Source organism: Nyctereutes procyonoides, unplaced genomic scaffold, assembly GCF_905146905.1.
Source record: "Nyctereutes procyonoides isolate TBG_1078 unplaced genomic scaffold, NYPRO_anot_genome, whole genome shotgun sequence".
Classification (NCBI taxonomy): Eukaryota; Metazoa; Chordata; class Mammalia; order Carnivora; family Canidae; genus Nyctereutes; species Nyctereutes procyonoides.
In genome coordinates this window covers 11,172,395-11,199,553 of record NW_026575025.1, presented here as the reverse complement: position 1 = coordinate 11,199,553, position 27,159 = coordinate 11,172,395, and the positions used below count along the sequence as shown (strand labels likewise).

The 27,159-nt window shown below is 50.0% G+C and overlaps 1 protein-coding gene across 4 annotated transcripts in view; it reads left to right on the top strand.

Annotated features, from left to right (window-relative positions):
* Positions 1-16,785, top strand: part of POLA2 (DNA polymerase alpha 2, accessory subunit) — a 29,308-nt gene extending 12,523 nt beyond the window's left edge. For 3 of the 4 annotated variants that reach the window (XM_055315106.1, XM_055315108.1, XM_055315107.1), the window contains 13 exons: positions 200-393; positions 1,275-1,363; positions 3,019-3,174; positions 3,981-4,043; positions 4,774-4,816; positions 8,384-8,508; positions 9,030-9,068; positions 9,755-9,828; positions 12,831-12,939; positions 13,619-13,725; positions 14,536-14,595; positions 14,862-14,988; positions 16,347-16,785. In XM_055315106.1, coding sequence (XP_055171081.1) covers positions 200-393; positions 1,275-1,363; positions 3,019-3,174; positions 3,981-4,043; positions 4,774-4,816; positions 8,384-8,508; positions 9,030-9,068; positions 9,755-9,828; positions 12,831-12,939; positions 13,619-13,725; positions 14,536-14,595; positions 14,862-14,988; positions 16,347-16,499 — 1,339 coding nt within the window. In that variant the 3' untranslated portion in view covers positions 16,500-16,785. The remainder of the gene's footprint in view (positions 1-199; positions 394-1,274; positions 1,364-3,018; positions 3,175-3,980; positions 4,044-4,773; positions 4,817-8,383; positions 8,509-9,029; positions 9,069-9,754; positions 9,829-12,830; positions 12,940-13,618; positions 13,726-14,535; positions 14,596-14,861; positions 14,989-16,346) is intronic. The other variant, XM_055315109.1, reaches the window with a different exon arrangement.
* Positions 16,786-27,159: the final 10,374 nt, after the last annotated feature.

Sequence of the window (27,159 nt, the reverse complement as noted above, 5' to 3'; positions counted from 1 at the left end):
CTCTGTCTCTAAACTTAAACTCATTCCTGAAATTCCTTAAAGGTCGGTATGTGCAGCCCCATTAAGTTGATTAGATTTATAGAATGTGAAGCCAGCTTGACATTCCTCCAATCCCCATTTCCAAAAGGTAACCTTATTTTATTCCCCTCTCTCATTAGATAGGAATACAGTAATGCTTATCTGTTTTGCTTCCAATCAGTGCTACTCCCTCTCAGAAATACAGCTCAAGAAATAACCGAGGAGAAGTGGTTATCTCCTTTGGCTCAGCACAGGGAGTGTCTTGGTCCGGAAGAGGAAAGGCCAGCAACATCAGCCTGAAGGTCCTAGGGTGTCCAGAATCACTAACTGGGAGCTACAAATCAATGTTTCAGAAACTTCCAGATATCCGAGACGGTAATTGTTTTTCTTTTTGCAACTCTGGAGAATATAAAACTACCTAGAAAGGTTTACAGTGAGTAACAAAGCTTCAGCTAGGCTGGTAGAAAAAGTTCCAAGGTTGCCTTTTTTTTTTTTTTTATTTATTTATTTATTTATTTATTTATTTACTTACTTACTATTATTTATTTATTTATTTATTTATTTATTTATTTATTTATGATAGTCACACAGAGAGAGAGAGAGAGAGAGAGGCAGAGACATAGGCAGAGGGAGAAGCAGGCTCCATGCACCGGGAGCCCGACGTGGGATTCGATCCCGGGTCTCCAGGATCGCGCCCTGGGCCAAAGGCAGGCGCCAAACCGCTGCGCCACCCAGGGATCCCCCAAGGTTGCCTTTGAATACAGAAGTTGGTAGATGTCCTCCAGATGCCCCTAGAAGTGGAAGGACATGAGGTGACCCTCTCAGTAATTCTACCAAGTCACTTTGCTTCCCTAAAGAAAAAGCGCAGAACATTTTCCAGTGACAACCATTTGAACTGTGTAAAAGAAGCCAAATAAAGTCAGACATTTTTGGTTTCCTCCCTGTAAAGAATGGAAGATTCTCTAGATTGGACTTGACTCCCCCTAGACCTCACTGATGACCGGAGTAAAGGGAAGGCTGGGCTGTGGGCATCCGTGCTGACTCTAGGAGATTGTGCCCCATGATCCATGGCCAAATGGAAAGCCAGCTCCCATAACCAAATATTGGGAGATTGGCTAGGGCTTTAGAAAGTGGTCCTGGGCACCCTCCTGCTTCTGTAAAATGACTGACTGCAGTATTTTACAATGCACTGTATCTTCTCCTCTTGGCAAGTGAAATGTTCTAAACGTAGTACTTTTTCCCCTCTGGGCTTTTAGTTCTGACCTGTAAGATAGAGGAGCTTGGCAGCGAACTCAAGGAACATTACAAGATTGAGGCTTTTACTCCTGTTCTGGTCCCAGCTCAGGTAAGAATTGTTCTCATAGTCCTTCCTAATTAATTTTGTATTTTTAAACTGATGGTAAAAAAAGGTATTCTTGCTTCGTTTTTCATTTCTTGTCTGCATTCTAGTTAGAATATCTATCTTGGTCAAATTTTGTAAAATGGATCCTTCTGAAGAAAGACTTAGAAGTGCTCTCTGGTTTTGTGATCAGAGATGACCATTTTCTTTGCATATTTTTTTAAAGATTCTATTCATTTATTCATGAGAGAGAGAGAGGCAGAGACATAGGCAGAGGGAGAAGCAGGCTCCATGCAGGGAGCCCAACGTGGGACTCAATCCCGGGACTCCAAGATCATGCCCTGAGCCAAAGGCAGACGCTTAACCACTGAGCCACCCAGGCGTCCCTTCTTGGCATTTGGATTAGGGTCTTGCACATAGCAGAGACTGAGGCGAGACAGGTAACTCCCTAGAGATACCCTACAAATAGAAGCGTTTGGTTACCAGGATATGAGGACAACAGCAAGCGTAGGGTTTCCAAAAACAGTGACTCATAGTCTCTCCCCCAGTTTGGTTTCTGTCCTTTATAGATCAACTGTTGCCAGTAGTATCTTTAATTGTAGTTTAATCTGGCATATGTTCCAGTGCTTTCTCCCTGAAACATTTTTCTAATCCAAAAAGAAATGTGTTCTAGAAGATTCCTTAAGTTACCTCTGTCATTGTTTACATTCAGAGAAGATTCACCATAGGCAAAACCATGTCATGTAAGGAAGTTTATGAGAATTGGGAAGAAATGGTGGAGGGGAGGCAGGGATGTTCAGTCTTGTGGGAAAAGATTAGACTTCCTCAGTCTGCCCCCAGGAGTGGGAACAGGATAGAGGAAGCCACAGGGAAAGAACTTTCAGCTCAATTTAAAGAACTTCCTGTTAAGAGACAATATGACGTGTAGTTAAGAATATGGCTCAGGAACCAAACTTCAAACCCAGACTTCACCCGGTCTCTGACCTTAACTAAATTATGTAACCTGTTGCTGATTTTTCTTTCATAAAATGGGTACAATAGTAGTATCCAACTCACTGTTGTTATGAAGATTAGACAAGGGATCCCTGGGTGGCACAGCGGTTTGGCGCCTGCCTTTGGCCCAGGGCGCGATCCTGGAGACCCGGGATCGAATCCCACGTCGGGCTCCCGGTGCATGGAGCCTGCTTCTCCCTCTGCCTGTGTCTCTGCCTCTCTCTCTCTCTCTCTCTCTCTCTCTGTGTGTGTGTGTGTGTGTGTGTGTGTGACTATCATAAAATAAAATTAAAATAAAAAAAAAAAGATTAGACAAGTTAACACACATAAGTCTTTAGAACAGTGCCTGGTACTCAGCTCAATAGACGTGAGCTATTGATGGTTAAAACTATCCAGAGATGCAGTGAGCTGCCTTGGGTAACAAGGACCAAGTTTCCCTTCACTAGAGATGCCCAAGTTTAGATGACCACTTAGAAAGGCTCAAGCACCTGGTGGGCAGGCGGATCAGATGCCCTGAGAGTCCCTGATGGTACTTGTCAATATGTCATTATGATGCCCCACCAAAAAAACCTTTCCTGCTTGGGGTTTGCTATGCTGTACGTTCTGTCGACTCCAGATTTTGAGCTCCTATCCCAAAGACGGTCATTCTCATGTCACACTTTCGGCAGGAGCCTGTCATTCTGCTGGGCCAGATTGGCTGTGATACCAATGGGAAGCTGAATAGCAAGTCAGTGATTCTTGAGGGAGACCGGGAACATTCCTCAGGGGCCCAGATTCCAGTGGATTTATCTGAGCTCAAAGAATATTCTCTGTTTCCCGGACAGGTGAGATGATCTATACTGTGTGTAGTGGGCGGGGGTAGGATGAGCCATTTCATCACTGGCTGCCTCTTACTTCCATCCTGTGGTACCATGAGGTGTGACCGGAGCCCAGGCTTAAGAGCAGACAGCCAAGTAGGAATTCCAGCTTGCCTGGAGTGCTCTGACCTCAGCTCCGGGATCTGCTGCCCAGTTTAGACTTTAACTCCACCCCCACGGAGTGTATCATTCTGGCCACATTGCTTATCCTCTTTTAAGTCAGAGTGTCTTCATCTCTAAAATGGGAATAATAATTCTTACCTCATAGGATTGTTACAAAAAATTAGATCATCCATATAGCACATAATTGTTCTTACTAATACATCCCTCCCTTAATTTGTTTTCTAGGAAAATACCCCCAAGTCTATGATTATAAAATGACATAGATGGACTTAGTACTTAATATACTTTTTTTTAAGATTTAATTTATTTCTTTGAGAGAGTGCTCGCACAAGCTGAGGGAGGGGCAGAGGGAGAGGGAGAAGCAGGCTCCCTGCTGAGCATAGAGCCTAATGATATGACTTGATCCCAGGACCCTGAGATCATGACCTGAACCGAAGGCAGACTCTTAACCAACAGACCACCCAGGTGCCCCTTAATAAAGTAGAGTAGCCCCCACATGGGGCTCAACCTCATGACCCCAGGATCAAGAGTCCCATGTTCTACCCACTGAGCCAGCCAGGCACCCCAGTACTTAATACTTTTTAACTATATCAAATTAGTTCATTGCCTACTTTTTGTTTATCTTCCTTGTTCTGCTTCTTGTCCTTCAGGTTGTAATTATGGAAGGCATCAACACGACAGGTAGAAAACTTGTTGCCACCAAACTCTACGAGGTACCACAGTGGTTGCCCCACCTCCCTCCTGCTTTGCTGCAGGCACAGTGTGTACAGTTCTGTCTGTCCTGGAAACTCAGAAGAGCCTATTTATTTGCTTCTCAATTCTCTGTAGAATGGGAAGCTACCTCTAGGCCCCCTTGCAAACCATTTCTGTAAAGGGCCCTACAGTAAAAACTTCAGGCTTTACAGGCCATATGGTCTCTGTCACAATGACCCAGCTCTCCCATTGTAGCACAGAAGAGCCATAAGCAGCCTGTAAACGAATGAGTGTGGCCATGTGCCAGTAAAACTTGATTTATGAAAACAGGCAGTAGCCAGATAGGGCCCAGGTTTACCCAGGCAATAGTCTTCCACAGATTTTCAAATAACATGAGCAAAAGTAGCAGATTCCCTGCTTTCTGGTCCTTGCCTAGTGATACTGATACTTCGGGTACCTGTGTCCTCCCACCTTTTGCTGGGTGTCATGAGTTTAGCCATGACCTCCCATCACTTGGGTTTCTTTGCCACTCTGAACCACATAGAAAAATGGCAGGCACCATGGGTTCTGTGAGGTTTTAGTTCCAGGGAGAAAGGCTGAGACTTCCTTCCGTATCTCAGCCCTTCCCCACCACCCTCCCCACCTGCAGATGCTATCTCCCCCCACCTCCAGTTCAGGCCCCCCCCTTTTTTTTAACTGAAGGCTGTGCCTGGAATTAAAACTCACTGTAACTTTTCTCCTGTTTTCAAGGGCTTGCCGCTTCCATTTTATCAGCCCACTGAGGAGGATGGAGGTAAGTTTGGGTTTAAACATTGTTTTGCTATCAGTAAGTGTGTTAGATAAGGGTCCAGGCTCCTTGGGCCCTGAGAAAGCTGCAAGAGCTGCCTGGGAGCACCTCAGTGGAGCCGGGGGAGGGGGTGGGAGTGGACATCAAATGGGTGGCTTCACAGGCCCTTCATGGAAGGCCAGGGTCCAAGCCTGGTGAGCGTTGCCACCCGAGTTCTGGCTACACAAGGCATGCCATCTGTGTCTAGAAGTTTTTCCTTTATAAAAGGAAAAATAGGAATAATTGTATTTATTTTTATTTTATTTTTTTAAGTTCTATTTATTCATGAGAGACACAGAGAGGTAGAAACATAGGCAGAGGTAGAAGCAGGCTCCCTGTGGGGAGCCCAATGTGGGACTTGATCCCAGGACCCCAGGGAGAAGGCAGATGCTCAACCACTGAGCCACAGGCATCCCAGGAACAGTTTTAAAAAGAGTTTCTTTCAATGCACTGTGGTATCCTGGACAGTAGTCGAAAAAAGGGACATTAGTGGAAAAGCTAGTGACCTCCACATAGTCAAGAGTTAAGAGTAATGAGCCAGCATTAATTTCTTCATTTTGTTTTGTTTTTTAAAGATTTATTTATATTAGGGGGGGCACATGCTCACATGGGAGGGAGGGGACACCTGACATAGGGCTTGATCTCATCACCCTGAGATCATGACCTGAATTGAAATCAAGAGTCAGACACTTAACCAATGGAGCCACCCAGGCACCCCTGGATTCATTTTGACAAATGCACCTTAGTCAAGCAGGATACTGGCATAACTTGGTATTATCTTTGCAACTTTCCTACATTTCTAAAGTTATTCCAAAATAAAAAGGTTATTAAAAAATCAGACAAATTGCTGGGGCACCTGGGTGACCCAGTTGCTTAAGCATCTGACTTCAGCTTGGGTCATGATCTTGTGGGGGAGGGGTCACTGCTCAGTGAGGAGTCTGCTTCTCCCTCTCCCTCTGGCACTGCCACTTCCCCTGCCCCTGCGCTCACACGCTACTCTCTCAAATAAATGAATAAAATCTTAATTTTAAAAAGTTAAGTTTCCAAGGAAGCCTAGAGTTATTTGGTTACTAATGTAGATGGGAAAGGACAAAAAAAAATTTTTAACAGACTGCTTCAAAATAATTCAAAGTGTTTTTGAAAGCAAAGCAGAAGATTGTTGAGGACTCGCGATGAGATGGCCGACACTAGGGTATGTCAACACTCCATGCACAGTAACAGTGTGTGAGGTCATTCTTGGAGGTGACCTAGAATCGGGAATGAAATTTAGGTTTATGACATTGCACATTGCATCAGAAGATCCGTGTTTCTGGCAGAGAGGAGTGTGATGGCATTAGATCCACTTCAGGTGGTAGAACAAAATTGATGTGGCTGAGATGCCCAGAGCCACAGCTGTGTGCCAGGGGAAGCTGTTGAGTAAGTTATTAGCAAACATTTTTGACCGAGGTACTGAGCTAGGCATTCATGGAGACACAGAATAAGATGTGGACCCTCTTCTGCTGGCACTTGCTAATTTACTCCAGGGTTTACATCTCCTCTGGGCTTCTCAGAACCAAATTGAACTTTGTCCCCTGCCCCAGCAGTGCATGAAATGGACTCTTCTCCCCTGAACTCTTGATTTCACTTCCTGGTATTCCTTGCTCTGATAGACAAGTAATAGCCTAATCCTGGGAGCATGTGACTCTGTTGCTTTATATAGCAAAAGGGGCTTTGCAGGTATGCTTCAGTTAAGAACCTTGAGATGGGGATCATCCTAGATTGTCCACGTGGGCTCGTTGTAATCACAAGGGTCTTTATAAGGGGGAGGGCAGAATGATCCACGTCAAAGATAGAAATAGTAGGCTCCTGGCTCTGGAGATGGTGGGGAGGGGTCATGAGTTGAGAAATGCAGGTGGCTTCTAGATGCTGGGAAAGGCAAGGAAACAGATTCTTACCTGGAGCCTCTAGAAGGAATGTAGCCTTGCCAAAACCTTGATTTTAGGACTTCTGACCTCCAGAACTGTAATCATAAATATGTGTTGTTTTAAGCCACTAAGGTTGTGATGATTTGTCACAGCAGTCCTAGGAAACTAATACAATTACATGTTAAGAAGTCAGAGTTTGGTTTTTGTTAGCATAAGTTACAGAAACTGGTTCAGGGATCACTGGGTGGTGCAGCGGTTTGGCGCCTGCCTTTGGCCCAGGGCATGATCCTGGAGACCCGGGATCGAATCCCACATCGGGCTCCCGGTGCATGGAGCCTGCTTCTCCCTCTGCCTGTGTCTCTGTCTCTGTCTCTCTCTCTCTCTCTCTGTGACTATCATAAATAAATAAATTTAAAAATAAATAAAAAATAAAAACTTTTAAAAAAAATAAAGAAACTGGTTCAGACTGACTTAAGAAGGAGAATCTGTTAGGGGAAATCCAGCTAGCTCACAGCTAGGACAGAGAGGGAGCTAGAAATGCAGACTTAGAAGCAGATAATGACCTCACAACTCTAGTGTCCAGCTAGCAGGAATTCCCCAACTATCTCATCCGGTTACCTCTGGCTTGAATAGGTCAGCTCCACCCTTTTTTCTGTTCTTGAATAGTTCACTTTGAGATTCCAGAACCAGGGAGGAGAGTGGATAACTTAAATGGTTTACACGCCTGTCTCTTGGCTAGGGGACAACAGTATAGCACACAAACCCCTGCCCCGAACTGCCTTACGGAGGAAAGGGCTAGCTCTCCCAAAGGAGAGCCAATGTCAGGAAAAGGGCAGTGCAAGCCAGATGGCCACACATCACATCTCTGTGCCTCTCACGCAGGAAGCCCATGCCATGCCTCACACTCTGCCCGTCTTTCTGGAGTCCTCATGGGACCACATTCTCCAGCCACACTGGACCACCCGATGTCTCCTCCTGCCAAGCACACTCAAACCACACACTCACCAGGACCCTGCCCTGCCCTTGCTTCTGGAAGATTCTACTCACAAGCATAAGCAAAATGAAGTAAACCAGTCACAAAAAAGATAGTGTGTAGTTCCACTTACATGAGATAGAGGAGCCAAAGTCCTAGAGACAGAATAGAATGGTGGCAGCCAGGGGCTGGACGAGGGGATGGGAAGTTCGTGTTTAGTGGGACAAGAGTTTCAGTTTGACAAGAAAAGAGTTCTCTGAATGGATGACAGTGACAGTTGGACAGCATTCTGGATTTAATGCCACTGAAATGTACACTTAAAAATGATTACAATGATAAATGTTATGTTATTTGTATTTTACCACAATAAAAAAAATAATAAAGGGAGTGCATAAGCAAATCTCACCCTGATCAGGTCTCTCCTGATTGTTGCTGCTTCCCATCACTCACGTGCACTGCTAGCAAACTGCCTGTCCCTCTCTAGTTATTTGCATACATCCTATTCTTTGAGGATAGGGATGAAGTCGTGGATTGCCAGAGTTGTACACATAAGGAGCCTCTCAACTAACTGGATCCTGGAGTATTTTTCCCTAATTGTCCTTTCTCCCACCATCCGATTGTCTTCTAATCAATACTTTATGATCCTTTCTGTCTTAGATTTTGAGCAAAACATGGTCCTGGTGGCCTGTGGGCCATATACCACATCTGACAGCATCACGTACGACCCCCTGCTCGATCTGATCGCCATTATCAACCGCGATCAGCCGGATGTCTGTATCCTGGTAGGAAGCTCTCTGGGGACAGCTTCACTGGGGAAGCCACCAGCAGGAAAACTGGAAAGGAGACCTTAGAAAAAGGCCAGGGGTGCCTGGGTGGCTCAGTCGATTAAGCATCCAACTCTTGGTTTCAGCTCAGGTCATGATCTCAGGGTCGTGGGATCGAGTCCCAAGTCGGGCTGTGTACTGAGTGAGGAGGCTGCTTTAGATTCTCTCTTCCCTCCACTCTGTTCCTCCCCTCCTCGTATGTGCTCTGTCTCAAATAAAAAGGTATTTTTAAAAAAGGAAAGAAAGGCCCAGTGTTGCAGGAGGCAGTATGACTGGTTATGGGGCCCTGGCAGCCTCCCTCCACCCAGGGTCACAGCCTTTGCCTGTGATATTGGCCGGGCAGCCCCACTCCATCTGCTCCCTGTCCCAAGCTCTACAGATGGACCCTAGGCAGAGAACCACAGGGAGAGGGTGTATGAAGGCACTCATGGACGTGTGTGGTTCTGATACCTTTGTTTCTCCCTCGGGCTTATTTGCAGTTTGGACCTTTCCTGGATGCCAAGCATGAACAGGTTGAGGTGAGTGACAGGGACTGGGAAGGGGAAGTGCCGGATACTTGTATCCAGTTGAGCCCTCACTATTTCCATATTTGGGGGTTTGTGTTGCATTTGTAACAGACCTAAATTAATCCCTGTGGCTAATCAGAAAAACATTGTAGCAGGGTGTTTTTATAAAGATACTGAATTTGAAGGCTTCATGTCACCAGGATACAAGGCCGTTGGGAAGCTGGGGGAAGGAAGTAGTCTGTAAGTCTGGTGTACCCCTGTGACGCTTAGTGCTAAGGCCCAAGCACACTCACACAGATGCAGGTGGCTGTGGCTCACTGAGCTGCTACCCTTGGCTCCATGACCCATGTCTTGCTGTCATGGAGAAAATACAAAAAGGTCCTTCCCGGGACATCTCCCTGTCCAAAAGCTGGCACCTCCTATCCTCTGTTCCAGGATATTGTAACCTTCCATAGAAAGGATTTCCGAACGCTCTTCCTTATAGTCTTTCTCTCAACTTACATTCTAGAAGATGAATCACTCCCCCCATCCCCTTTCCTGCCCCCAAAGAGACTGCTCCTTGAGGACAGAGACCATGGGTCTTTCATCTTCATGTGTTCTCCAGCTCCTCAACAGCTGGCCACTGGGGTCACTCAGCACAGTGGCAAGTGAATAAAGCCTGCCTGGCCTCTGAATTGGTCTCCTTCCTTCTCTTGCAGAACTGCCTGCTCACAAGTCCATTTGAAGATATTTTCAAGCAGTGTCTGCGGACAATTATTGAAGGGACGCGAAGGTCAGAATTCAGAATGTTGGACAGAATCTTAGGCTGCCCAGTTTCTCCAGGGCTTCCCAGTGAGAAGCTAAACTGTCGGAAAGTAACAGTAGCTTCTGTCCCTTCATCCTTTTGAACCACAGAGTTCAGATCCACCTCTTGACTCCCAAGTGTGCTGACGCCGGGTTAAGAGGCATCTTTGTAAAACACATAGATAAACACACTTGACAGGAAAAGGCTGCTTGGACTTTCGCTCTTCCCTGGCTTGCTCTTTACTTCCTTCCTTTTCTTACTCTCTTGTAGAAATTCCTATTCCCTGGGAATCTTCCCAGCTGATTCTGAGAAGTGTTTGATGAGTTACCCAACAAAATCCCTAGGGGCCCCAAACATCTTGCTGCATGAGTGATTGTTTTGGGGTATAGCCCAAGTTCCCCGGAGTCAGAGCTGCCCCACTTTTCATGGGGCACTGCCGGGGCCAGAGCAGGCCATGGTAGAGCCTGGAGGGTGGGCAATGGGGAGGACCTTGAATCTTCACCATAGACCGACAAGCAGGAACTGCCAAGAGAGATTTCCAATTCTAATTTGAGAGAAAAGGCTCTATTCCAGGAAGGGTCTAGAACTACAAGTAGGAAGTTCTTCAGGAAGCTAACCTCCTCACTTCCTGTCTCTCTTCCTCCAGGGCCAGAGTTTGAAAGGAATTGGTAAAGGTTATAGATCTCCTCCTCCAGGGACTTGCCTGCCAGTAGCTGAGCTCACAGAAGATAAACATTCCGAGGCTAAGCTTTTAAGAACAAATCTGTAACAAAGGTGGTTTTTAAAACAAGATGTATAATCTTCCACCCATTGGCCGTGAGAACCGATCCCAGAACCGATTAGGTTAGTCGTAATACTACCTTCTTGTATGGGCAGCAGGGCCAGTCTGGCAGGCCTGGGGGACTGGGGAGCAATACCCCCTAACTTGCTGGAAGCCAGGGGACTTGAGTCTGCTGTGTCTGGGTCTGTCCCTTCCCCACTCCCTCCCTCAAATGAAGGTAGTACAGATGCTCCCCTTTTGCCCCCCACATTTGTTGTGACACTGTTGAGTTCATCAGACCTGGAGAGCACATAGTGCTCCTCAGAGATCCACCCACCCCACCAACTGCCAGGAGCAGGGCTGTGTCCCTGTTCTGCTGGGTCCCCTGGGGATAGGCAGGGACCGCATAGCAGAGCCCCAGCAGGCCCCCAGCGAGTTGGGTGTTCTCAGTGCGACATTGGGTTCTGTTTTTGGTTCCTCGCTCCGTGTGGTAGTGACAGCAGTGGGACAAACAAACAACAAACCAGGGATTGTTACTGTGGGGTGAGTGCCCAGCGCTGCCAGGCACTTTCATCTATAGTCAGTCTGTCCCTCTGGGCAGGGGGAGCTGCCCCACCCTGCCCAAAACAGTATATAAGTATCCGTGCTGGGGAAACTTATTTTTTATTCCCAAGAGACCAGAAATGCAGAGCACAAAGTTGATTTATCAGCCAAAGCCAGAACTCTAGAGGAAGCACCCCCTCCACAGAGAGCCAAGCTGCAGAGTCCAGAGGGAGCGGCTGTGGTTGCAAGGACCCTCCCACTGGGAGGCACGAGCTTGTGCAATGCTCAGCATAGTTAGAATTTTCTTTCAGATCCCTCCCCCTACAGCCACTTCATAACCATGAGCAGGAGGGCTGTTTCCTCCTTAACCATTGCTCTTCCGGCACCTGAAACAGCAGCTCCCCCGCCAACAGAGGCTGACTGAACCTCTGGCTTTTGTGTCCATCACAGACTGAGCCTGCGGGGTCTGGAGTGCAGCTAGTCCCATGCAGCTCAGCCCCAGCTTTGTTTGGGTAATAAGTGTACTTTTCCGTGTCAAAGGGACTGCAACTAATGTGCAAAGTACCCATGGTCTCAAGACCTGGGTTTCCTGTTGCAAAAGTCTCAGTTCCCACGCTGAGCAGATATCACAGACAGTGACCAATGTGATCAAATCACCAGTACATTTATCCTGTAGGAAAGGCAGCTGTGGAGCTGTACTTGGGTCTGGGAAGGCCATACATTTTAAGCAAGACAGGGAGCTGGCATTGATCGTTGTTGGTGGATTTTAAACACGCCCTCAAAGTGACACTTTGCACTTGTGTGGTTTATAATAAGCCCCTCTGCCAAGCACAGCTGAGGGAATCAAGGAAATGGGATCTTTCTTCCTTTCCTCTTTGGTGTGGCTAAGGAGGACAAACAGGTCCCAGAGTTACGGGTTTTTCTTCACTAATATGTTGTACCCCAGAGATTCTCCTGCCTCCATCAAAGGAAATCTATACTTTTACTATTGCTGTTAAATACTCCTGTTGCTTTTGCAAGATAGCCTGCCGAAAAAAACAGGGGCCATTGTCTCCCTGTGCGAGAGGTAAGGGGCTCAGAGAGACCCCAGTTGCTCTCTTCCCCCATCCTCTAAAGGGGCCTCTGTCCCTTGTTGTAATTGGGACCCGGTATTCTGGTAGGAAGGTGCAGTGTGATCCCTAAGCATGAAGGCAGTGTATGGGTCTGGTCAGCCTGCCTGGTGTCTTCCTGGGAAAGAGCCCCCATCAGGGAGACTAATTAATGCTAAGCCACGTCTGCATGCATAGCGTGTAGAATCAGAACATAGGTTTCAGTTCTGGCTGCAGGGTTCTTGATTCTTTAGGCAAAACCTCATCTTTCTAGATTTCCTATATCCCAATTTCTTCTCCCCCTTTCCTACCAAATGGCCCCATCCTCTCCCCAGTGGAACCCCACCCAGAGCCAGGAGAAAGCATGTCCTGGGTGACCTGAGCCCTGTTGAGGTAGGTGTGTGGAAACAAAGACAAATTGTCTTTTGCTCACAGCATCCCATGGGAACAGTACATCTCCTCCTAGAATTGAGTTCGGAAACTCTTCCCTGGATGGAGGTTCTTGTCTCGAGCTCTGACATTTCCAGTCTGTTGTCCAGCTGTTCTAACTCAGCTGCTTTCATTTTTCTCCCTCTTCTGATGGTTTCTCAACAAAGCAGCTCTGGCTCCCATCTCGTCTTTGTCCCATCCGTGAGGGATGTGCACTGTGAGCCCGTGTACCCACAGCCACCTTTCAGCTACTCCGACCTGGCTCGAGAAGACAGAAAGGTACCAGCATCCCCTCCCTGACCAGCATGCAGCCAGAATCAGTGACCCCCTCTGGCCCCTCAGTGGAGGGCAGAGATGCCTTTTTGGGGCAGGGCCTGAATCCTCAGCTTCTTTTTTTCCTTTTTTTATTTTTATTTTTTCTAAAGATTTTATTTATTTATTGATGACAGAGAGAGAGAGGCAGAGACATAGGCAGAGGGAGAAGCAGGCTCCATGCAGGGGGCCCAGTGTGGGACACAATATCAGAACTCTGGGATCACACCCCGAGCTTCAGCAGACACTCAACTGCTGAGCCACCCAGGCATCCCTCAACTTCTTTTTTTTAACAGACAGATGTATCTGTGATGTACTGTGCATCAGTTTGGCCCCCATTTCAATGCTCTCCCCACCCCCAGGAGACATACCCATATACCCTCCCCCGAGGAAGAAGTTTCTAGCTTTTGTGCACAAATGTTTGTCTCAGGATGCCTGGGTGGCTCAGTGATTGAGCATCTGTCTTTAGCTCAGGTTGTGATCCCGGGGTCCTGGGATCGAGTCCTGCATCGGGCTCTCCACAGGAAGCCTACTTCTCTCTCTGCCTGTGTCTCTGCCCCCCTCTGTGTGTCTTTCATGAATAAATAAGTAATATCTAAAAAAAAAAAAAAGAAAAAAACATTTGTCTCATTCCCTCTCATTTTAGCGAGTGCACTTCGTGTCTGAGCCCTGCAACCTCTCCATAAACGGAGTGATCTTTGGCCTGACATCCACAGATCTGCTGTTCCACATGGGAGCCGAAGAGATCAGTAGGTGGGACACGGTTCCAGTCTAGCAGGCGGGACGCTGGCTCTCAGGACCCTGGGCCTTTCTTCAACCAAGAGACTCAAGGGGCTGCTTGGCAGTCTGTACTAGGGAAATCCTTAGAGCAGCCCTTTGGTGGCAGACCCGGTGGCAGGGTTTCTCTGTTCCTGGAGGGAGCAAGTGGATGCTTTTGTTGCTGCTAGCACTTGCCTGTAGAGTGTTGGACCCCAGAGAACCATGGCCATCTGGCTTTGTGCTTCATTTATAATCACAGAAGTTCATCTCCTTTTCCTTACCTCCCACATTCAGGGCCTAAACAGTAGTGAGTGTCCCTGCTCATGGAGGATGAACTGCAGAGCTACTCAGGGGATGTGGGTCTGCAGAGAATCAGACTGAGCCTTGCCTACTGATGTAGGTTTAGCAGTTCCTCCATCGTGTGAAGCAATGTGTGTGTTAGGCGAGATGGGTGTGTGCTTGTTGGCTGAGGTTTGAGGTGCAAGGGTCACCCTGACTATATACGCTCACTGCACGTTGGTGCACTCCATGCACATTCTTGCACAATACAGCTTTGGCCAAAAGCCTGAGGGATCATGAGGGATCCCCGCTCTTTCCCCTCACAGCCTGAGAGCCTGCTCCCCTTCTCAGGTGGGAATAGACTGAACTTTTGTGGATGGGTCTTTAAATTTCCCCAGAGGTACCCTCCATCCCTGTGTGCTGGCCACATAGTATCTCCCTGGTTTATTAAGTCCTCCCCAAAGAGAAATGGGAGTTGAGGAACAAGGCTCTGCATTCCATTTCTTGCTTCTCTTCCTGCCCCAGTGCTTCTGGAACTTCAGACAGACTCAGCCGAATCCTTAAACACATCCTGACCCAGAGAAGGTAAGTTCACTCATGGGAATAACTAGCCAGGACAAGTGTGCTGTGGGGTCTGGTGCTCTGATAGATTTGATTGGAAGTACCTTCCTTGGGTCACTACCAAGGAACCCCATCCTCATGATGATAAGCCTGCCTTGTCTTCCCTAAATACAGGGAGGAACAGGAGAGACGGTCTGTGAAAGCTCGGGAACCAGTGACCTAGAGGGAAGCCATGTGGGAATAGAGGGCCCCAAATCAGCCACTGCTGACTATTTTTCTCCCATCTGTAGCTACTACCCACTCTACCCTCCTCAGGAAGACATGGCCATTGACTATGAGAATTTCTACATCTATGCACAGTTGCCCATCACCCCAGACATCTTCATTATCCCATCAGAGCTGAAATACTTCGTGAAGGTAGGTTTGAAGTCTGCTTTTTCCCAGAAACACCAGGATCAAGTCTGACTTTCCCTTCTAGACCATTGGTCCTCACTCTTCATGCTAGGGACAGTGCCCTCTCTCTGGGAGAGGTGGAAAAGGACTCGAAAACTAATCTGTTAGGGATGTCTGGGTGGCTCAGCAGTTGAGCGTTTGCCTTTGGCCCAGGGCGTGATCCTGCAGTCCCGGGATCAAATCCCACATCAGGCTCCCTGCATGGAGCCTGCTTCTCCCTCTGCCTATGTCTCTGCCTCTCTCTCTCTCTCTCTCTCTCTCTCTCTCTCTCTCTCTCTCTCGTCTGTCATGAATAATAAAATAAAAGAGAGAACTACTCTGTTAATAACACATTTAAGTTAAAGCCGCCCCCTGCTCCCTTGTACCCACCCTGGTGCTCAGTCAGCCAACCTGGGAGCCCCATGGGTGGGTAGGAAGCCCCTCAAATGGTGGTTGTCACGTGGGGCCGTGTCAGGGTGACCTGGGAACATTACACACATGCACTTGCCTGCCTCCACTGCCCCTTGCCTGAATTTGGGTGTGATCCCCAGGGGAGGCTCAGCCATGAGAACTTTTTTTTTTTTTCTTTTTTCTTTTTTTTAAGATTTTTAGTTACTGGGGGATACCTGGGTGGCTCAACAGTTTAGAGCCTGCCTTCGGCATGATCTCCAGGGTGTGATCCTGGAGTCCCAGGATCGAGTCCCACATCAGGCTCCCTGCATGGAGCTTGCTTCTCCCTCTGCCCCTCTCTCTTTCTCACTCTCTCTGTGTCCTTGTGAATAAATAAAACCTTAAAAAAAAAAAAAGATTTTTAGTTAGTTATTCATGAAAGAGAGTGAGGTGGAGACATAGAGGGAGAAGCAGCCTCCCTGTGGAGAGCCTGATATGGGACTTGATCCCAGGACCCCAGGATCATGACCTGAGCCAAAGGCAAATGCTCAACCACTGAGCCACCCAGGCGTCCCTCAGCCATCAGAACTTTGAAGAAGCTCTTGGGTCATTCCTATCTTTGCCACCCGAGTTGGATCCCTCATAATAGATCCACTCAACTAGTAGCCCTCTTGCCAAACCAGAGACAGTTCAACCTCAAGGGGCAAAAATTTGTTCCCATGTTGGAACACAGTAACCAGATCAGGTTTGTCTTCAAATCTGGGAGCCGGTTGTTACTCCTCTGTATTCTGTTTCAGAGGCTCAGAAGGAATTCAGCATTTTCCAATAGTAAATTCACCTTGTAGGCTTGAGATGTGTTCAGTTGCCTTCCTTTACACTTTCTAAACCTCTCTCTGGGATCTGATGGTTAGATGAGTCCTGCTCTCTCACATCGGCCCCTTTGCTTTCCCCAGGACGTCCTCGGCTGTGTCTGTGTGAATCCCGGGCGCCTCACCAAAGGGCAGGTTGGGGGCACCTTCGGCCGGCTCTTCCTCAGGAGGCAGCAGGCCATGGGCGGGGAAGGGAGGCAGAGTCCGTGCACTGCCGCCCAGGTGGTCAGGATCTGACGCCCGTGCTCACAGACATCTGGGATCCCAGCCATTGAGAGGTAGAGGAGAGAGGACAGCCATCTGGAGAGGAGAAGCTGTGGGGCGTGGACCCAGCGGGCAAGGCCTTGTGCAGCTGGGCCCTGACTCTTAGTCAAGCTGCTCTGGCAGAAAGCTGTTGTTTCTTCCTGGACCCACAGTCCAGAGCGAACTGGCTGTGGATGCAGCCTGCTCAGAAAAGACAAGACGACTTTGTGATTTTCTACAAGAGGACTTTTGGAGAAATAAAAGTCAATTCTGAGGGTGACTTCGGAGTTTCATTCTTCGGCTCTTGCTCTTTCCTGGCAGTAAACAAAGAACAGTGCCTCCTTGACCTGTGCCCAGAGAAGGCAGAGCATCTGTCACCCTGGGTTTCTGTCCGGTCACCACCCTGACCCTCCCAAGGCCCCTGTGGCCTCTGCCGAGGAGATGGTGCTGGGCCAGGCCACGGAGCCAGGTTGCAGAGTGAGCAGCTGGCTGCACGCCTCGCCCTTCCTGGCGCAGCCCTCGCATGCGTGTTGTGGTCTCAGCCTGACCTCTGCATCTGGAGGGGGCGGCCTCATGGAGCCCTGCCAAAGCAGGATTCCTGGGTACCAATCCTGCCAAGCTGCTCAGCACACAGTGCTCGCCCACGGCCCGGAGCCCTTGGCCAGGCGGGGCCCTTTAAAGTCCCTGGACATCTCCTGTGTCCTGGCATTTGATGAGAGGCTGTCACTGGCTAAACATGGCCCGGGTTTCTGCCCAAAGCTGCCAGCTCTCCTGCCTCCTGCTGAAGCCAAACCCGAAGAGCTGGACTCCTGAACTGAGAGAAGTGTGCAAAGGAATGGCGGATGTGATGCCCACACCCTGAGTCAGAGATAAATAGATGACTGAGCAGTGTCCAACCTTTGCCTCCCACCTCAGACAGTGAGGTGGAATCCACAGCAGATCCATCCGGGTTTGGGTGAAACTGGTCTCCCTTTGAAAACAAGGCAGCTGCGGTTTTGTCTCATTCATTTTATAGGCGCCTCCTCTGAACACAAGGACCAGAGACAAGCCCCAGCTTGGGGAGCTGACTTTCCCTCAAGATCCCCTGCATGGGAAGCACCCAGCCACAGGGCCAAGGGCTACATGGGTCTCTGTAGCATTTTGGGAAGCCGGGCCCCTCTTCCACAACCTCCAACAGTTGTCCCCCAGTTCAAGAATAGCATTTACGGGGACACCTGGGTGGCTCAGTGGTTTGGTGCCTGCCTACAGCCCAGGGCATGATCCTGGAGACCTGGGATCGAGTCCTACATCAGGCTCCCTGCATGGAGCCTGCTTCTCCCTCTGCCTGTGTCTCTGCCTCTCTCTCTCCTTGTCTCTCATGAATAAATAAATAAAATCTTAAAAAAAAATAGCATTTACGTTTCCACCAACCTCAACGTTGGCAAAACCCTGCCCTCCTTCCCCCCACCTTGGAAAGCCCTTGCTTGGGAAGATGAGCCAACAGGCCCTTGGCCACGATAAGCCAGGCTCTGAGCCCTTATCACATGAGCCCATGCATGGCTCTTAGGGACCCATGGCTCTTGCCAATTACGCTCATAATGCTGCTGAGGAGGCTTTGTGGAGACTCATCACACCCTGGTCCCCACTGGGTAAGATACAAAGCCCCCTGTCCCCCTTATTACAGACAGCAAGATCCAGAGGCCCCGTGGGATGGGGCAGCTGGCAGAGGGGGAGGAAAGTCTTGCATGGGGTGGGGAGGCATGTGTGGGGCAGAGGGAGGTGGGGTGCAGCCTCCAGCCTCTGGGGGAGAAAGCTGGAGCTCAGCATGAATGGAAGCGCATGCCCGTTGCCTGGATACAAGTCGTGACCGTTGGAATGATCCTGGAGGGCCAGAGCAGGCATTTAAAACTCAAACAGAAAGCAGGATGCAAACCCCAGATTGCAGACAGCTCTGGTTGGTGAGTGCCTCTCCACCACCAAACTGTCTTTCCCTCTTGTCTGGAAGTCAGTACCCGGGACTGCCAAACTGGCTGCTCCTAGGTCTCTTTCTAGCTGGGTAGCTAATTTCCTGAATCATTGTCCCTCTTGCTCAAGTAGGGCTCTTCCCCCTGCCTGTGCCAGGCACACGACCTCTGGTGTCAGGCTCTGGGAGGGGCGTCGGTGGGAAGGGGGCAGAAAGCCTAGGAGCTGGGGCTGGGCCAGAGCTCCTGGGACCCTCCTACCTTGGATCCCCTTCTGTTTGGTGTCATGTCCCCTGGTCCTGGCTGTGCCTGTCCCCTTGAGACACAAGCCTAAGAGTGGAGCAGATGGTGAGCAAAATCCCTGTGCTCTCACCAAGTTTCCTGGCTCCATGTCCCAGACCTCGTGCCGGAGGAGGGCCACTGCCTCTTCCTCACTCACAGGTGCTGGTAGCCTGAGGCTGCCCTCCCTATACTCTTGCATGGCCATCCTATAGGATTCAGGCTCTGTCTCCAGGAAGGTCAGGGGAGAGCTGCAAAGGGGGACCCCAGTGGGATCTAAGAAGGAAGCTGGGGGATTGGAGCGGCAGAGGCACCCAGAGGAGGGCTGGGGCAGGGCCATGACTCTGCTCCTTGGGGCCTCCATCCTGCTCTGCCTCTGCAATGACTTTGGGCTTGGCGTTTCCTTTCCCTTGACCTGGGGTCACCCAGCCTGGCTCAGCCTGTCTTGCAGCTTCCCCTGTTGCTGGGAGTAGCCTTCTGGGCTGATTTTTCATTTCTGTTTGGTACATATTTCCTTTCCCCTGGCTGAGCCCCCCGAGAGCCAGTCCTGGTTGGCCACACAGGGCGTCTTCCTCCACACTTGAGCCTTCTAACTAATGAGACATGAAGGGCCTTGACTGGCTGGGAGGAGGGGGGAGGGTTTTTTAAAAAACATTTTAAAAATTAGTGAGATATATGACCAGCATCAACTTTACCATCTTACCATGTACCATTCAGTGGGTTTTAGCACATTCACAAGGTCATATAAACATCATTACTATTGAATTCCAGAGGCTTTCCATCACCTCTGAAAAACCACACCCCCATTAGCAGGCACTCTGCACCCCTGGTCACCCCCATCCTCTGGAAAAGAGACCTACTTTCCACCTCCACAGACTTGTCTGTTCTGGGCACATCACACAAGTGGAATCACACAATTCATAATGCTCTGCGTCTGGCTTCTCTGAGCATCATGTTTTCAAGGGTCATCCACGTTGTCACAGGTGTCAGGAGTTCGTTTCTTCCCTCGTTTTGTTTTTTGTTTTTTTTTTTTTTAAGATTTTATTTATTTATTCATGAGAGACACAGAGAGCGAGAGAGCGAGGCGGAGACACAGGCAGAAAGAGAAGCAGGCTCCATGCAGGGAGCCCGACGTGGGACTCGATCCCCGGTCTCCAGGATCACGCCCTGGGCCAAAGATGGCACTAAACCACTCAGCCACCCGGGCTGCCCTCTTTCTTCCCTCATTTGAGTGATATTCCATCATACAGATAGTGTTTTCTTTTCTCACCCATTGGGTGATGGACACCGGGGCTGTTTCCCCTTTCTGGCTGTTGTAAATGATGCTCCAAGGGTCGGAACATCCGTCTTCAGTGCTCTCATTACAAACCCTGGCATGGGAGGGAAGGGGCTTTAGGTTTATGGGGGAAGAGAATGCAAGGAAGGAGGAGGACAAGAGGAGGGGCAGAGAGGGACAAAATGAAGCTCCGCCTGGGATGGAGCTTTGGAGCCAGATGGTGAAGTAAGGAATGCCTTGCAGAGGAGTTTGGACTTGATTCACCCCAGGGAACTTTGGAAGGCTTCTGAGTAGAGTGGAAGGACAGTATGGAACCTACGTCTTAGGAAGGCCTGGCAGTGCCACAGAGGGCAATGTGGAGCTAAGAGAGGCTGGAGGCCAAAGACACTCTAAGAGCTATGGGAAGACAGAGCCACCCAGTACCCACTCTCCGTTCCCATGGAAGCAGGACCCCAGTTTTCCTGTGGGCAACCACCCCTCCTCTACACTCCTCCTTTGTCTAAACCAAGCAGCACATTGCACCTCCCTGGCCTCGGTGAATGGCCAAGGATAAGCATGACCAAAGACAGTCCAAACAATAACTCCAGAACTTCTGCAGAAATGGTAGAAAAGACACAGCCAAAAGGTGGAGCTGCTGCAGCCATCTCGCCACAATGAGGGAAACCCATCCTGAATAGGGACTAACCCAGAGGACACATTGCCAGGAATTAGGGAGAGGTTAGCACCAGGCCACGTTGTCTGAGCTCTGATGAAGCTAGCCCCCACCCCCCAAAATCTAAACCACAAATACCACCCCCGCTTTTTCTTAAACTAGTGGGAATTGAATTTTCTGTCATTTGCAACCAAAACAATGAGGGCCTGATCCAGGACAGAAGGACTAGGATGACTGCCAGAGGACAAACGGAGAAAACACAGTTCAGATGGGAAGGTGAGGGAGTTAACATTTCTGAGGATGTTCTGTGTGCACTTAGAGATTATGTCAAACTCTCCCAACAAACCCTGCTGGCAGGTGCTAAGAGGTTGGAGGGCAGCCTGGATGGCTCAGCGGTTTAAGCACCTGCCTTTGGCCCAGGGCGTGATCCTGGAGTCCCAGGATCGAGTCCCACGTCAGACTCCCTGCATGGAGCCTGCGCCTCCCTCTGCCTGTGTCTCTGTCTCTGTCTCTCTCTATCATGAATAAATAAATAAAATCTTAAAAAAAAAGTGATGGAGCTGGGATTTAAGCTCCAAGTGCTTTGTCTCTCTGCCCTGCCATGCTGACCAACTTGGCACACAGCAAAGACACACTCAGAAGGAGTTGGAGGTAGCAGTCCAGGTGCCCGGGAGCCCAGCAGAGTTGGAGGAGTTCAAGGAGGGTTGTTTGGTGGGGGGTGCCTGGGACTACTGGGGGCAGGTTGGGACTAAGGGGGACACCCAAATGGCTACTGGGCTGAGCTATTGGGTGACAGGAGCAGCACTCTGGTGAGGGGTGGGACTGGACTGATTGATCTGGGAGTTGCCCGCCTAAAGCTCACCGCACTCAAAAACTAGAGGACTTGGAGGTACTGCGGGTCTGGCTGAGGAGCGGGGAGCTGGAGGTGGAGCTGACACTGCTGGCATCCCAGTCTGGAGGTCACTGAGGTGGCTGTCATGGAGGCAGGGCTCCATCAGCTGCACTCGGGCTTTTGGGTCCCTTTGTCACCCTGGCCTCCATCGTTCTGGTTTCCTATCCCTGAGCAGCCAGGTCTGTTTGTTCCCTCCGGTCTGCTCCTACCTGGGCCCACAGCCAGTTCCAGATTCCCCCCACTTGACCCACCCTCCTGGGGTCCTAGGCTCCCTGCTACCCTGCCTTCCGCAACCTGCCTGACAGCTGAGAGACCAGCAGCTGCCTGGGCCAAGGGGTGCCTCGAAGGTCTCTGGGACAGCTGCTGCCCTGTGACCCTGCTGACCCTCTGCTCCCTGCACGCTGCTGCCTGAGGGCCCAGCAAGCCCGTCTCCTCTGCCCACTCCATCACTCCCAGATCTAAAGCATCTATACTAAGAAAGACCTCAAAGGTTGAGTCAGCAGGCCCCACTGCTCCCTCCAGGAGCAGGAGAAGAACCAGGCCAGAATCTAGAAGGCATAGCCATTCCTGATCCTGACAGGTCCTTCCCAAGGCTTGCATTCCCCTCGAGACTCTGTTCAAATGCTCTGTCCCTTAGGACACTTCTATAAGAGTGGTTTGCTTCTGGGGATGGATGTGGAAGGGCTAGGAGTCAAGGGCAGGAGAACTCGGAGAATTAATTGTGTATTACATACACACACAGCGATCTGGCCCCTCCTCTCTTCTGCTCTCCATGTCCCATCCCATGGGTAACCCCCTCCCCATGAATCCATCAGGATGCCTGCTTCCTGAGAGCAGGGAGCCTGTCCCATCCCTGTGCAATGCATCGTGGGCAATAGACCCACGGGAGATACCTGCAGAAGGAACGCCTTCCCTTCCACCTTCCCAGACAGGTGCCTAGAGAGAAGGAAGCAGGAGTGCCTCTGCCCCTGGTGTGTGGACCTGGAGCTGAGCCCATCAGTTCCCACACCTGCTCCTGTTTGCAAACACTAACTGCGGGCCCACTCTGTGTCAAGATGGCATCAGGATGGCTTTGGGACACAGAGGTAAACCGAACACACAATGCCTGTTCCACCCAGAGCTCCCGTCCAGTGCAGAAACTGCAAACAAGCAAACACCAGGCAGAGATGCAGGCAAATGCTGTGGAGAAAACCAAGGTGGGCAGAGCACAGACAGAGAAGCCCTTGCCTCTAGGCTCTTACTTCCTAAACCCTGTCTCCTCTCTGCCCCCTTCTGGTTGTCCCAAACATCATGCCATTTATTCGCTGATCTAGTAGTTTGCTCAGCTCATCAGTTACCTGCTACGTTTCACACACTCTGGGGGAGACCCTGGTGGCTACCATCTGGTGGGGGGTGGACATGAATCTGTTGCCAGTGGCACAGAGGGTAGTCCAGAGTTTCTCCAAAGGTATCAAGGGGACTTGACATGAACTGGGGGCGCGGAAGTCTTCCCTCGGGGAGAGATGCTGCAGCCCAGAGCGGCAGAATGTGCTAGGGAGGTGGTCAGTCGAGGCCAGGGACCGGGCATGCGCAAGGTGGCTGCCCCTGCTACAGAGGGAGAGGGGGCAGGGGAAGCCCTGCTCAAGGATCATGGGCCAGGATGTGTGTAAGCAAGGGTATGTGGGTGCAGAATGGGCAGGTGGCATATCATCTTCACCCTTAGAATCCTCCACCTCCCTTGGTGGCCCCACTGACCTCCTTTCCCTCTCTCACCCACTCCACCCTGAGTCATCACCCTGGATTGGGCTCGACCTTTCCTTCTCCTCCCTGCAAGGGCCCTGTGGCTGGTCTGTCACCAAATTCCAATCTTTTTTTTTTTTTAAGATTTTAGTTATTTATTCATGAGAGACACAGAGAGAGGCAGAGACATAGGCAGAGAGAAAAGCAGGCTCCATGCAGGGAGCCCCACGTGGGACTCGATTCCAGGACTCCAGGATCACGCCCTGGGCCAAAGGCAGGCACCAAACAGCTGAGCCACCCAGGCATCCCAATTCCAATCTTTCTATTTTATTATCTCCAACTCTGGTTTTTACGCCACAGCTCAGAGCCAAGTTCTGCCTCTTTCCTGAACCAACTGTCTCCGGAGTGGCCCCTGCCTCCGATCAGGCCTCCCTCCAGATCCTCCCTCTGAAGCCACCTTCCTAAGCAAAACTATGCAGCCAGTCCACAGAGAAGAAACTAGGAATGGCCCTGAAGCCAGTGCAAAGATGGCCACCACTCACTTAGCGTAAGAAAATCACAAGCTAAAACTCCACTGAGGCTTCTTTGGCTTGGTTTAATTTTTCCCTTTCAGGCTGGCAGAGATCAAAGGGCTTGAGAACCAGGCACTGGTGAGGCTGAGGAGGAAGGGGCCCTGCAGTGTGCACAGGGGCCTGGTACCCAGCATATCCCCTAGAAGGACCAATAGACAGAGCTGACCAAATGACAACTGCAAGTGCCCTTTTACCCTTAGGCACGTAGCAAGTATTCTGCAGCTGTGCTCACATGTGTGTGAATGGACATCCGTAGAAGGTGACTCACTGCAGCCCTGCTTGTCACAGGAGAGGGCTGGGAACAACCGAGAGGTCCACTGGCTGAAACCAACTAGGTATACTCTGACACCCTGGAATACTAGGCAGCAGCCCCAAAGTGAAACTGGGGACATTTTCTGTGTGCTGATATGGGGTAGTCAAACATACAATGTTAACCAGAAAAAAATAAGGTGCAGAACAATGAGAAGAGCAGAAGCTTATGAGCTGTGGTTTCTCAGACTCCCTGCAGAGTCACCTCCCCTGCCTGACAGCAGAGACTGTCCTCTCCCCACTGCCACCAGGACCTGCAGTACTTGGGGGGCTCTCCTTGCCTATATATTGCTATTTGAGTTAAATAAATAAATAAATAAATAAATAAATAAATAAATAAATAAATAAATAAATGGATCCTTGGATGGCTCAGCAGTTTACTGCCTGCCTTCGGCCTAGGGCATGATCCTGAAGGCCCGGGATCGAGTCCCACATTGGGCTCCCTGCATGGAGCCCGCTCCTCCCTCTGCCTGTGTCTCTACCTCTGTTTCTCTCTGTGTTTTTCATGAATAAATTTAAAAACCTGAAAAACTAAAAACTAGGGCATCCCGGATGGTTCAGCAGTTTAGCACTGCCTTGGGCCCAGGGCCTGATCCTGGAGACCCAGGATTGAGTCCTGCTTCAGGCTTCCTGCATGGAGTCTGCTTTTCCCTCTGCCTATGTCTCCGCCTCTCTCTCTCCTCTCTTTGTATTCTCATGAATGAATAAATAAGATCTTTAAAAAAATATAAATAATAGGGGATCCCTGGGTGGCGCAGCGGTTTAGCGCCTGCCTTTGGCCCAGGACGCGATCCTGGAGACCCGGGATCGAATCCCACGTCGGGCTCTCGGTGCATGGAGCCTGCTTCTCCCTCTGCCTGTGTCTCTGCCTCTCTCTCTCTCTCACTGTGTGCCTATCATAAATAAATAAAAAAAAATTAAAAAAAAATATAAAAAAATAAAATAAATAAATAAATAAATAAATAATGAGAGGGGCTCTGCTTGCACAGGCAAAGAGTATCTCTAGAAGTGTTTATAAGAAGCTGATGAAGCTGGTTGTCCCCGAGGAGAACGGGTGCCTAGGGAACAGAGGTGAGAGGGAGATTTTGCCTTGAGGATGGGGTTAGTCACACTGGGGGCTCTGGAAAATTGAGTGATGGTCACCAGAATAAGAGGGATGGATGCTGGGCAAGGAAAACAGACCTCACCCACTATCCTCTTGGACTCTCCCCCTCTCCTATGCCATGGTCTAACTGGATAACTCTTGTTTTCTGATCACACCTCGCATCTACCTGTACTCCTCCTGACCCTTGCCTTTGCCTCTGCCTGCTTCCCCTGGAAAAGCCTTCCCTTTCCTTCCCTGGTGAACTCCTACTTATCTGTTAATACCTGCTCATATATCACCTCCGCCTTGAAGTTTTCTTAGCACTCCCATCTGCTTCTTCACCTCTAGCAAAACAAATCCTTCTCATTTCTGTTCTTTTGAGTTCTTTCAATCCACAGACACTGACGGAGCTTCATCCATGCTGGCCTAGGATAGATAGAAGTGAATCAGAGCCAGCCTCTACTCTGGATGACCTCCTTTATGGCACAAAATGTGCAATTTTAGAATTGGTTATTTGTTTTATTTGAGGTTATCTGTTCCCTGCTGGCTGGGGACCAGCCTTGGCCACCTACATCTTCTCTAGTCCAGCCCAACCATAGGCAAGTAGAATCAAATATGAATTTTCTTTTTTTTTCAAATATGAATTTTCAAAATCAATAGTGATAAGGTGTCTGGAGGAGGTGGGGAGTGTCGAAGACTGCCTCTGCTGACTCTGTGTTCCCCAGGCCAAAGGACAGCAATGTAGCTTGGATGCTCCCAGAGCCCTCTGGGGAAAATGCCTGGGCTGGTCCCTCCTAGGACAGAGCTGTCACCACTCTGGAAACTGCCATGGTCCTAGGCCTGGGGCCAAAATCCTGACCCAAAGGAAAGTTCCCCCACAAGGTCCTGACACCCAACTCCCCAGGAGGGGTTCAAGACAGAGGCAGAAACTGGGGGGCAGCTCCAAGGGGACTCTCATCTGGAATCCCAGCCCCTGGCAGATCAGAGTTTGCTAAAGGTGGGTGAAGAGCGACAAGGGCAGGGATGTAGTTGGCAGGAGCCCAGGGGAGGAAGGAAACAAGAAACAATCAAGGAAAAATCCAACCCAGGCCTGGGGTTGGCTGAGGCCATGGGCCAGCAGCTGAGCTCAGGCTGGGGTGGAGGAGGCTCCTGCCCAGCTCCCTGCTGCCCTGTGGCCCTGCATGGTGGGGGTGCTAAAGCCTCTTCCAGATACTTTATCTCTTTTTACTGGCCCCCGGAAGTCCCCCCAAGATTCTTACTACACTTCCTTTGTGACCCTCTGCTCCTAGACCTGCCCCTAGACTCCTGGTCACTATGGTCCCACCTGCCTCCCAGGGCCCTACATTGCTGGGTAAGCGAGGCTGCAGAGAGCTTGTGTCATCCTGGGGTCCTTCCCTGCCAGCTGTCCATCCTCCCCAGCCAAACTTGGAGGAGGGGGCTTCTGACTCTCTCCATGACTGCTGGGGATGCTGACGTGAATGATTTCCAGGAAGAAGGGGCTGGGAGGGAAGGAAGGGCTGAGTCAGTCACTGTGTGGTGATTACAGAGCTCTGTTGGTGGGGTCGGCGGGGGGGGGGGGGGCACGGTGTGGGAGAAGCCAGCGAGACCCATCCCAGGGCCAGGGAGAGCTCCCAGCGGAAAAGAAAGTTGAATAGCCCATTCCAGGCATTTCTCCATCCTAGCCTTCCCTGCAGTTAATCCCTCCCAAATGCCCTTCAGGGTCCTGCCCCCACAATCACCAGGGTGTCCAGGAGCCCTTCCAGTGAGAACAGTCCAGGCTGTGGCTGAGGTATCAGACCCTGAACATGGGGTGCATGCAGGAGGGGCCGGGGGCAGGACACTTATCCAGAATATCTGTTGCATCAGAAATGCAGGACACCCTGGTTATCCCCTGGCCCAGGATCCCATCCTCCCCACCCACACTGAGACCC